Genomic DNA, 12,861 nt, shown 5'->3' on the forward strand with positions numbered 1-12,861 from the left:
AGAAGATAATGCTAAGTGAAGTTAGCCAATCCCAAAAAACCAGAGGCTGAATGTTTTCTTTGATATGAGGAAGCTGACTCATAATGGTAATGGAGGGGGAGCATGGGAGGAATGGAGGAGCTTTAGATAGGGCAAAGGAGAGGGAGGGGAAGGGAGGGGGCAAGGGGGTAAGGGGGTAGGAATGATGGTGGAATGAGATGGACATCATTACCCTAAGCACACGTATGAAGACACGAATGGTGGGGAAATACTTTGTATACAGTGACTTGAAAAATTGTGCTCTCTATGTTTAATATGAAATTAATTGCATTCTGCCATCATGTATAACAAATTAGAATAAATAAATAATTTTTTAAAAAAAGAAAATGCTAAGATATAAGGATAGCTACTTTAGAATGGGCAATCAGGGAAGCCTGTTCTAAGTGAAATTTTGGTAGAAATGTGAATGAATGAAAGAGTGAAGCTGAGATCTGGAGGAAGAAAGCTCTGGGCACAGGGTTCATGGAGGGTCTAAAGCTCCTATCATGTGAACAGACTTGGTTCATTTGAGAACCATTAAGGCAGGCACTGTGACAAGTGCCAGTGAGCAATGAGGAGAATGGTGAACATGAATTCAGAGGTGTAGACCACAGACAGGATTGTCAGTCATTGGAAGCTGTTGGAGTTTTGAACATATATATTTTCACTTCTTAAAATATGCCTTTAAAAGCATCATTCTGGCCATGTGTGGAGCAGTTGAGAGTGGCAGTAAGGAGAGGTTTCAGTGATTACCATTGTTAAGTGAGTACTCCCACTTCCACCCTAAGGCGGCCACTGCATGAGTCCAAGCAAGAGGTGATGGTGACTTTAACTGAGCTAACAGTGGTAAAAGGGGTGAATAATAGTCAAAATAGGATAGCTTTTTAATAACTTTTTATCACAGAAGTATTACATGAGCATTGAAAAAATAAACCTAAAAACTACAATCAAAAAATGAAAACATTGCATTCCACACACAAATTGACTCTGTGAACAATTTAGAGCACACACTTGGATATTTTTCTGTGCATCTATGTACCTATGTATACGTTTGACAAAAATGTCTTTGTTTTATTACCCTTTCCTAATTAACAGTCTCCAACTTTCTATTTTGCTAATTATGTATGTCCTATGGCACATTCAAGTTTCTGTGACTGACCTGAAAAAAAAGAAATCCTTTTACAAGTGGTCTGCCCAAGTCAGTATATCCAGTTCAAGATATGAGTTTGGATCTGGTTGTTCTCTTCCTTTACTCTCTTATTTGGTATGGTTGCTTTTTGTGTGACCCAGCTTATTAAAGGGACCTGGCTACTTATCCTACAGAATACCCTACTTCTAGATTTTTGTCAGTGTCTTCCTTGTGGTTGCATTCATATTGTCCTCTAATCCCTATATAAACTAGTGTTGATACCAGGCATTTACCAATTGGGGGATGTTCTATAACATGTCCTTGTTTTGAAAAACAATCATCAGGTGTAGGCAATTATTTTAGATTAAAGAAAACTAAATACAGTACATGATCCTTCATTAAATCCCATATGAAAAGTGTGGGGAACAAGCAAAAAGAAAGAACATCCTAGAATAAGTGGAAAATAGAAGTATGAATTTGGTGTCTGCTTTGTGCATCTCAGATTTTAATTTGCATCTCAAACCTTTTTACCATGCAGATCTGAAGCAGTAGGCATGAAGTAGACTTGATAATCTGCATTTCTAATAAGCTCCCAATGCTCCTACTCGTATACTCACTTCAAGCAGAGTAGGCAGGGTGAGGAAGAGTAAACAGCAGAACTGGACTCTCCACAGTCCTGCTTCTTCACTGAAGGGTCAAGGTGGAATACTGAGTTTATAGAATCATTTTAGTTGTGTGAGAATTTTGCAAAAGCACTTTGTAAATCGTGAATCAGAGTCGTAATTACTGTTAGCAAGTTACTGTTTTCCTTGGTTCTGTCCGTCCTCATGTAGCTCCTTTTCCCTGTCTCTTTTTTACTTTTGCTTAATGATGGCCCGGCGTTGTATCTTCATTCATTATCTGAGTCACTTTCATCTGTAGAGAGGGGCCACCTGCTGCCTGCCTGGTCCATTCAGGATGCTTATGAGGCAATTCAAGATCAATGTTTTTGGTTTTGTTGCAGTGCTTGATGCAGCTCATCATCGACATTGGCCTGGAGTATTGAAGGTGGTATCAGGATGCCACATATCCTTATTTCAGATCCCATTACCGGAAGATGGAATGCAGTTTGGAGGATCAATGAGCTTACATGGAAATCATATGACACTGGCTTGTTTTCATGGTCCAAATTTCCGTTCAAAATCCTGGGCCCTTTTTCATTTAGAAGAACCAAATATTGCTTTTTGGACTGAGGCTCAGAAAATCTGGGAAGATGGTAAACTGACATATACTTTGATGTTTTTCTGTGCATCTGTATACCTGTGTATACTTTTCCAGACTATGATTTTCTGATATGATTATAAACAACAAACCACTTTTCCATTCTCAAATCTTTTGTCTATTTTTTTATATTTCTGAAGTATTATCATGTACCTGGAATATTAAGGAGTTCATTGCCAGTGTATCAATGAAGTCTGGAACATGTCAATGACATATTTCTGATCTTGCTATCTTACTGTTTCCTAAAGTTGGTGCTGCTGTGTATGGCCTTAGTCATGATAATAGGTATTATAAGTATTCCTATTAAAACAAGATCAATGTTAGTGCACGCCTATAATCCCAGCAGCTTGGGAGGCTTGAGACGAGAGGATCGTGAGTTCAAAGCCAGCCTTAGCAAAAATGAGGTGCTAAGCAACTCAGTGAGACCCTGTCTCTAAATAAAATACAAAATAGGGGTGGGGATGTGGCTCAGTGGCAAAGTGCCCCTGAGTTCAATCCCTAGTAACCCCCTGCAAAAAAAAAAAAAAAAAATCAAACATAGTAGGATGAAGGAATTCTTGGCCATTAAAGACTATATTTTAAAATTTGCAGGGAAGGCTGTGCTTTTACCTCTCTAATTATAGTGATAAAACCCAGTTCTTTTGGACTTTGATTTTTTTCTACTCAGTGGTTCTTAATGATGAAGGATGTAGGAGGGAAAAAAATGGTTGATGCTCTTTATCTCACTAGGAATAAATCTAGTTGCAACTAAAAGAATTATTTGTGTTTTTTCTCATTTATTCTTCATTTTATGGCCTTCCCTGTCTACATATGATTTTAAGTTTGTTGCTCTGAGGCCACAAGATAGCAAGGCCACTATTTCTTGAATCTAATATAGTTTGTTACTTTTAAAAAGTTACCTTTTGGTGCTGGGATTGTAGCTCAGTGGTAGATTGCTTGCCTAGCATGTGTGGATTCAATTCTCAACATCACATATAAAAAAATAAAGGTCCATCAACAACTTTTTTTAAAAAGTTACCTTTTTCTTTTGCTCTAGGTTCTAGTGATCATTCTACATATATTGTACAAACCTTGGATTTTCATCTGGGCCATAACACCATGGTTACCAAACCATGTGGTGCCTTGGAAAGTCCTATGGCAACAATAACCAAGATCACACGGCGTCGCCATGAAAATCCACCCCATGGAGTAGCAAGTGTGAAAGAATGGTTCAATTATGTTACAGCCACCAGGAATGAAGGTGAACAGCTTGTCTTGGAGAGGGATTGCCTTTGTGTTTTCCTTCTGGGGTTTGGTTGACTGTGTTTAGAATCTTAAGAGGAGGTGGAGCTCTCATTTCTTTACAGGTTCTCACTTTTTATTCAGGTCAACATGGTGACTGTTTGGTACATGAACCTCTGACCTGGTAGTGTAACATTTCATGGGCTCAAATTATTTTATGATTCTTGTTTATCTTTTGGGGAAAAAAAAAAAAAGGAGGTTCATTGCTTTGCTAGCAAAGGAGAAAGCCAGGGGACTCCTGTCCCAAAGGCTGTGATTCTGCTCATCAGCGGGAACTTTTAAAAGAGGCTTTTAAAAAGGTGATTCAAAGGCTGCATTCCATGTGTGCTCTGTCTGGAGTTGTAATTCACTTGTTAATTTGGGAGACAGTCATTTCTGAGGTCTTCTGGTGCCATCTCCAAAGTGTGGATCATTTCATTCTTGTGGTGGGTGTGTACCCTGTCTAATGAAAGAAGATAATCCTATTTCCCCTGAGATTAGGAAGGGAGAGACTAGGGAGGAGTAGCAAGAGAGGAAAAGAAGGAAATGTCAATTTTAAAAATAAATTGCAGTGGCAGAGAAGCCAGGGTTATATTTGAAGCATGAAATGGACTCTGTTACACTTCCCCACTGTCAATTTCTGCACTCCATTTCTGTGGAAAACTGGGTGATGACATCTCCAGAGTGCTTCCTGCTGAAAGAAGGCAAAGTTGGGGGCTGTGACCCAGAGTCCTTGTTCTCTGTCAGGTGGGGCATGGACAGTTAAGGGCATTCTGCACCAGAGCAGCCCACAGGGGCATCAAATTATTTTAAATGTAACTGAAAACATTCAAAATAAGATTGGTTTTAAAAAAAGAAAATGAAGTTTATTATATTGGGGGATATTTTTGGAAAGTAATATTGAAATATATTTTGTATTTACACTAAAAATTGGAGGTTTGGGAAATGATGATTAAGTAACAAAATGTCACAAACTCAGGTTCTACATAGCTAGAACAAAACAGAAGTTAGTGTAATATTCCTATTAAGTCATAAGTTTTGTTTACTTACTTACTGGTACCAGGGATTGAGCCCAGAACACTTTCCCAAGTTGGCTGAGGCCACTGAGTTGCTGGGATTGCAGGCCTGTACCACCAACCCAGCTAAGTCTCAAGTTTGAAGAGGTGCTTTAGTGGGTGGTTTCTGTTTTGTTTTGTTTCCCCATTTGATTAGATATGCTAGTCCTGTGGTAACATGGTCAGGTAGCTCTTCCTTTATGGTTGTTTTGGGGTTTGTGTTTACCACATTCTTTTTATCAATCATCTGATATATTGGAAAACTGAATAGATTGAAACACATTGAGGCCTGAACGTTTGACTTAAATTTGACTTGGATCCCATGGGGAATAGATATCATGAAATAGGTGGCCCTAGGGATTAAATAGAAACTGTTACAAAATCAAAATACAAAGGAAGGTGAAAAAGTAAATTAGAAGATTATGTCTGTGTTTACTATCCTACCTTCCAAAGGAATGGGATTCTTTTCAACTGGGCTATTCCATGGCACTGTTAGCGTACTGAATTGATGTCTGTGTACCTAGAAAAATACTTTTATAAGACAGCAGTAGTATAATCATAGCACATGTATGTGCTATTATTAGGTACTAGAACTTGTATCTAATTTCAAGGTCAGGATCATATTTAGTCCTGAATTCTGAGGTAATGCATCTGTAGAGACTTTGGACTTAATGAAATTCAAGTTCAGACATGTGAAATTCAGTTGAAAATAATATTCATTTTAAAGTTTGAGAAACCAAAATATATTAGGTTTTTTCAGAATCACGTTACAAAGCTTTGGTCTTGACAAGTGATACACACGCACACACGGCTGCATTTTTAAACTCGATTCTTGGCAGCTTTTGAAATGATTGACATTCTGTGTATTCTAGTCTCTTGAAAGCCAGAGGCTCTTCAGTGCCTGTTGGTTTGACTTTTTATCCTTATGTTCTGCACATAGAACTAAACTTGCTCCGCAACGTTGATGCTAATAACACAGAGAATAGCACTACTGTGAAGAATTCCAGTTTGTTGAGTGGATTCAGAGGAGGTTCTAGCTACAACCATGAAACAGAGACTATCTTTGCACTACCAAGGATGCAGCTTGACTTTAAGTCCATCCATGTTCAAGAACCACAAGAACCTTCATTACAAGGTAAGTGGAGGAACCTTAGTAACTAAGGTTACTAAGAAAATCCTGAAGGAACAAGCTGTTTTCTAACAGGTTATTTGGTAATATTAGCAGAATTTTAATGAAATTGATTTTATAAGTCACATTCATTGATATTCTTACCATAATATGTCCTCTGACAAATATTTAGCCTGTTTGTGCCTGTTTCTCCCAAGTGAAATGGGGAATAATAATTGGACTTCATTACCAGGCTTGTGAGGAACATGCTTGATAGACCACCACCCTTCTGTTGATCACATGCAGATTGCTTGTGATATGTAGTTGCATTTCAAGTGGGCACGTGCAGGCGCACTGCTTGCCTCATTATTAAAGGGAAGAGGACTCGTGTTACCAAGACTTTCACTGTAACAGAACTTCACCATTGCAGATGCCAGCCTAAAGCCAAAGGTGGAATGCAGCGTGGTGACAGAATTCACGGACCACATCTGTGTGACCATGGATGCTGAGCTCATCATGTTTCTCCATGATTTAGTGTCAGCCTATCTCAAAGAAAAAGAAAAAGGTGGGCTGCATGTTTTTTTTTTTTTTCTTTCAAGCTGCAGCAAAGGCAGCTATTGATGCCACTTAAATGGATTTTTATGGTCTAGTGCTAAAAGGGTGGACTATATCTCCTTCCTCAAATATCAGTAAACAGCATTAGCATGGCTGTCGTGCAGGCTTTAAGTATCTACTAGCACATGGCACTTTTTCTAACTGTATCTGACATTGACTGATGTTTTATACTTTGCAGTGTTTTCCTGTACAGAATGTACATTTTCATACATTTTCAGTTAGTCCTTGTAAGAGATTTCTCCAAAGTAGGAAATATTGTAAGTTTAAGTAAAATGACTAAAAAGAAACAACTACATAATAAAATAGTGTTATGTAATTAGAAAAAAAACACATTGAATTAGATTGATCTGTTTACTTTTATAAACAAATTATTTGGAACCCAATGGTGGTGGTGTTCTGTTTTCATGAACTTGCTAACATGGGCTTGTTCACTGGGAACTTAAAAGTTTGCTCATGAAGAAACTATAACAACCCTAAAATAAATTCTATGTGGAATTGGTATTATAGTACCTTGTAGTTGTTTAAAAAACGAGGTAGGGGCTGGGGATATTGATCAGTTGGTAGAGTGCTTGCCTCACATGCACACGGCCCTGGATTCAATCCCCAGCACCACAAAAAAAAAAAAAGAGGCAATTTGAAATGTGATATGTAATGCTCTCCAAAATATGTAGTCATTTATTCATCCAATATTCACTGGACAATTGTTGCAGTTCAAATATGAATGTATACAATAATAAAACAACAGCTTCTATCTTGGAATAAATGTAATTTGTTCAGATCACACTATAATGTTTCATTTTTTCATGAAGAAATTATGCAAAATTTGTCCTATATATATTTCAGGAATAAAAAGAACACATTGAAAGTTAGCATAGCATAAATTGAATTGCTCTTTCATTACTATTCAGTCAAGATGTGCCAAAATTCAGTGAGACAGTAAAATCAATAAGGTGCTTGGAAGCAGTCTGTCAGACCTCAGTTGGAACTTCGAGTAAAATGACTGAAATCACATAACAGGCAGCATTACATAAGCAGATCCAGTCTTCACATGCACCACCAATGTGCACCAGTAACTGGTAATCCTTTTGTTTTTCCCTCTGATTTGGTATTTAAATTTTAGATAGCGTAAAACAGATTATAAAACTTGTGAAGTTCAGAATAAATTTCTAGTCTACCTTTAAAAGCCTGCCAAACTTATGTCTCTCAGGTGCTATGTGAAACCTTTTGGCATTTGATGAAATATTGTGTTGTTCTTAGACTGTCATCAACTATATTTCTAAAACAAAAATCTCTTTTAATTTAAACTGTTGTAAAACATGATTTCAATGGGAATCAATTTACAAAACAGTATTATTATCTGTGGGGATTGCAATTATAAACATCTTTTAATACCTGTAAGCATAATTTTTTTTTATTATAAACTAGAAGCAATTCGTTTGGGCAAAAAAAGCATAAACATTCCTGAGAAAACACTGAACAGCATGTAAGACTGGACCAGAAGAATCATTCTGGTTCTAGAACATCAAGATAAATTGTAGTCCTGTAACCACCAGCAATAATAAAACCTCAGGGATCAGACAGGCAGTAAGTGAAGACACCCACCCACGTTCTGGCATAGTGGGAAAGTCGTCCTACAGCTCATTCCCCACAAAAGTGTAACTGGGGCTGCATAATGCATATCAAATGACCTAACTAATCTTTTTTTATGTCATTTGTGTCTTGAAATTTGTGCTCCAATAAAAATGCTATATTTATTAAATAAGCTGTCTTAGATTTGATTTATGACAGCCAATCTAAAATCTAATCTTTTATAAAACATTTCCTAGAGCATTCACTATAAAAAATAAAAAGACTCCTTACATGAAAAGCTCCTAGGTTAGTACCACTGTAGCCATCAACATACGGAAACTGTAGAATTATTGTGTGGTACGTGACTATCTCAAGCCGTAAAAAGCAGTCGTCCATCACCAGCCACCTTGAGGAAATCTGCAGCTACTAATCTGAGTGCCCTGTGCCTGCTGTCAAATAAACAGCTTCACCGTGGGTATTGACGTTTTCTTCCAAGAAGTACTTATAACTGGTCCTTGTTTATGATATACTTGAAATGCTACTTTTTAAGAAATGTGATTAAATGAGGTTTGTCAAGGTCATGCATACAAGCAGAGATGGAGCCAATTATTCTGTTCCTATGGGGACTTATGATGATTCGTAAGATGCATATTTGTAATATCAACCTATGATTTCATTACAGCCATCTTTCCACCTCGGATTTTATCTACTCGACCAGGACAGAAAAGCCCAATTATTATGCATGATGATAGTTCTGACAAAGACCGAGAAGACAGCATCTCTTACACCACTGTGGACTGGAGAGATTTTATGTGCAACACATGGCATCTGGAACCCACTCTTAGGCAAGTAACGGGTGTGCATGTTTTACCCTTACCTAAGGCAACACTGCAAGGAAAAGGCTGACCATAGCATAGGTCAAACATGGTTACCAAAAAACATGGAGGGCTGGAGAGTAGCTCAGTAGGAGAGCGCTTGCCTAGCACGTGTGAAGCACTGGGTTCGATCCTCAGCACCACAAAAAAATAAACAAAGGCATACTGTCCATCTGCAACTACACACAACTACAACTACACACACACACAGTACATGGAGAATTTGGTCACTGGTGATCTTCTACTTCTGATGGTGACTTCAGCATCTCGCTCCTGCTTTCCTAAGTGATTCTGTGTGAAGCATAGGCAGCAAACACTGAGGAAAGCTCATTGCTATCAGGTGTGCTGGTGACATTTGGGAACATCTCCTCCCACTATCACTGTTATATCTCAGTTTCTCAACCAGGACATTGTTTTCAGGTGTTTCAGGTAGCTACAGATGCAGTCAAAGCATACATCATCATTAAGGAATCATTTCGATTTCCTGCTGCACACATGTTGTAACAGTGCAGTAGAACCTGGCGTCACAGTGTCCTGATTTGATATTAAACAGTATAAAACCATGGTCTAAAATGTTGAATTTAATGCTGTCAGATACAGGTTCCCTGACTGACTCATATTGTCATGGTTCCAATTGTATCAACTTGTTTTCATATCAGAATTTTAAAAGCAGTTTCTAGTTTTAATGAAATAGTCATTTCACTACTGGTACTTGCTTTATGGGTTCACGTTCTTTCCTATTTTTTCCCCTTTCCTCCCATCTGCTTTGTTAACCAAATTATAACTATCCCCCCCCAAAAAAATATCCATCCACCCCAGAAAAATATTCTAAAAAAAGATTTAGATTTTATACAGTTATTATTCAGACATTTATGGCACAAAACAATTCCAAAATAATTATATTATATAATGGAATCTGTATAAGCAGAAACTGTTGACTTTGTGTGCTAATAAGTAATACACATTCAGTAAAATCTGTCATAACCAATAGCAGAACACTCTGATGGGAGAAACCAACATTGTCATTACTTGTGTTTTAGCCTTTTTGTCACTGTGACAGAACACCTAAGAAAAACAACCTAAAGGAGAAAAGATTTAATTTTGGCTCAGGTTCTCAGCATTTCAGTCCATGGTTAGCTGGCTGTTACCGGCTGGTGCTGAGGCAGAACATGGCGAAAGGGTTTTGTACAGAGCAAAGCTGTCCCCCCATGTCAGTCGGGAAGCAGAGACAGACACTGCTGCACTGGGGACCAACCCTTTAAAAACACGAGCCTTTGGGGAACATTCCAGATCCAAACTGTACATGCAGGAACAGTATTGAAATTTTGCAAAAGTCCTAGTGCAAAAAACTATCTGAAAAATCTGGTTTTATTTGCAAGTCTAAATACATAATGTAATTGATAATTGACTATCTTTTAGAGTGTATTTAAATAGATTATATATGAATTTTCAAGACACTATAAAAATAGTTGCCATATTCTTTTTTAAACAAACTAACAATAATTAAGTAATTTTGTATAGTGGTATTGAACATGCTTAACAGCTCTGCTGTAAGCTCAGCATAGTAATGGAATGATCTAGGGACAAAAACCTATCCTCTCCTCTCTTTGTTCATTTCCTCTCTAACCTCAGCAGGGTGGTCACACTGGTTAAATGAGTTAATTAGTGCAAAATGCTTGTAACAGTTTGAGTTTCAGGAGATCTTTGCTTGCTATCCACCACTGGAGCTCAGGGCCAACTGAGATAGTGGGGGAGCATGGTTGGAAACAAAAGGGCAGTTGTGGTGCTGATGGAGCCGGAAACAGTGGAAAGCCACTGCTGGATATCTGCCAGCAAGTGGCTTTCTACTGCAGAGTCCAGGATGAACTTGCCTCCAAGGCTTCAGTGATGCAGAACTCCCCAAGTGGGGTGGGGTAGGGGTGCCTTGGATTTGTATAGTCAGCAGATCTATGTACTTACCTCACCAAGAAAGCACCCAACACCTGTGGCTAACCTGTCTATTAGGGGCTGTCCTTGAAAAACCTAGAACAGAGAGAAAATGACTAAAACCAGTGGTTTTCAAGAGAAAAGCAGGGAGGAGGGCACTGAACTGCACTATGCAGTTCCTCTGCAAGCTCTTTCAGTGAGTGTCTCACCACTCAGAGGCAACTGTCATTTCTCCACACAGTGGAGGGCAGTACCCGGCATGGGGAAACCACTCTGCACATGGCACTCAGTAAGTTGTGCCTTTTTGCCTTGTCATGACAAGCTTGTGAAACCTCTTTAACCCAAGGCACTTTTTAAACTGACTGAACACTATTGACTGCTATAGTAGGCAATGAAGGATTGTACACCTGCATTATTTTCAAATGCTAATATTAAAGTAAATGCCCGCAGTCCGGCCTGCAGCAAACTAAGGGGGGGGGGCTGCACGAGGAACTGGTGTACATTGATACAGCAGGAGTGGGAGCCATTTATTGTAGGACAGGAGGGGTATATATACATTCCACACAGCTTATCTTAATTAACATAAACTAGATACAGCAGTCAACCAATAAGGAATCTCCACACTTAATGGCTCGCTGGCGTTTCTTCACAAACCACTCCCTCTGGCAAAATGCCAGGCGCCGTCTTGACTTGTTTACAGACCTGAACAGTAAGTACAGGAATTATGGGCTCAATTATTCAAATGCCCTGAGTATATTAGGGAGGGTCAGTGATGTTCTTGGACCTGCCATCAGGACTATGTTAGGGCATTTTACCCCTTAACAAATATCATTTATAATTATTGTAGATTAATTTCTTGGACTGGAAGAAAGATTGATCCAGTAGGTGTTGATTACATTCTTCAAAAATTGGGCTTTCATCATGCCAGGACAACCATTCCTAAATGGCTTCAGAGAGGAGTCATGGACCCACTGGACAAGGTTCTGTCTGTTCTTATCAAAAAGCTTGGCACTGCACTACAGGACGAAAAGGAAAAGAAAGGAAAAGACAAAGAAGAACACTAGGAGAGTAACTTGATCCATGAAGATTTGAGTGTGTCCATTAAGTTTTGCTACACTGGAGTGTTTTTTAATTTAAATTATAACTTTGAAATAATTCTAATTTTGTGGCCATTGTATTAAAAGTTTGCAAGTTAATGTTTATTCTAGTTCCACCATTCTGTGTACAGTGAAGTATTATTGCATGATAATGTAAATTTTGTGATGAACTAGATTAAAATATACAAATTTGATCATTAGGAGTTATAATTGTATTATGTGCAATATGATTCCTGCATCCTTAAAATATTTGCAGAATAACTGTGAATTCTCTTGTTATTGGCCATAACTTTTAGAAAAAAATTCTTGTTGATAATGTGATGGGAGGACATTAATTCCTTTTTTTTTTAATGTAGACTTGTATAAATATCTATATGTATATAGTTTGAGTAATTGTGTTATGATGTTTACCACTAAAATATTGTTTGTAATTATTGTAATAAAGTCACAATAATGGTTTCAGTCTATAACTGTTTGGGGATCTTTCTCACCTTTCATAGTTTATCATTAATAGAGGTCCATCCTGTGTCACAGTCATCAAATATTTTTATAGGTGACTGATTAATAGTAAGTAGCTCAAGGAAGAAGTTGTCAGGGCCCGACAGAGGCTTCAGAGACAGCAGCTGCTGTTCCAGTCATGGGTGAGAGCCAGCTGCTCACAGCTGTTATTATACTATGCTCCTGACATACGTTTATATGTATTCTTTTATGCATATGGAGGCAGTGTTATATGTAATGTACATACATGTATGATGTACACGTGTAATTTAAAAAAGAGTGGCAATATCCAATCACTCAAAGGTAGCTATAGTGACCATGATTCAGGTTGGTTGGAACTCCAGCTGTCAGTGCAGTCAGTTTTAAGATTGGGTAAATGGGGGACCGGGGATGTGGCTCAGCGGTAGAGCACTCACCTAGCACATGCGAGGCGCTGGCTTCAATCCTTGGC

General features: G+C 38.2%; 1 protein-coding gene across 10 annotated transcripts in view; it reads left to right on the forward strand.

Moving 5' to 3' along the window:
• Positions 1-12,594, forward strand: part of Bltp1 (bridge-like lipid transfer protein family member 1) — a 203,130-nt gene extending 190,536 nt beyond the window's left edge. For 6 of the 10 annotated variants that reach the window (XM_077803388.1, XM_077803391.1, XM_077803397.1 and 3 more), the window contains 6 exons: positions 2,151-2,402; positions 3,444-3,647; positions 5,663-5,857; positions 6,261-6,395; positions 8,697-8,859; positions 11,663-12,592. In XM_077803388.1, the coding sequence (XP_077659514.1) occupies positions 2,151-2,402; positions 3,444-3,647; positions 5,663-5,857; positions 6,261-6,395; positions 8,697-8,859; positions 11,663-11,879 (1,166 nt within the window). In that variant the 3' untranslated portion in view covers positions 11,880-12,592. Of the gene's footprint in view, positions 1-2,150; positions 2,403-3,443; positions 3,648-5,662; positions 5,858-6,260; positions 6,396-8,696; positions 8,860-11,662 lie in introns of all 10 variants that reach the window. The other 4 variants (XM_077803395.1, XM_077803392.1, XM_077803394.1 and 1 more) reach the window with 3 other exon arrangements.
• Positions 12,595-12,861: the final 267 nt, after the last annotated feature.

This window comes from Urocitellus parryii, chromosome 10 (genome assembly GCF_045843805.1).
Source record: "Urocitellus parryii isolate mUroPar1 chromosome 10, mUroPar1.hap1, whole genome shotgun sequence".
NCBI lineage: Eukaryota > Metazoa > Chordata > Mammalia > Rodentia > Sciuridae > Urocitellus > Urocitellus parryii.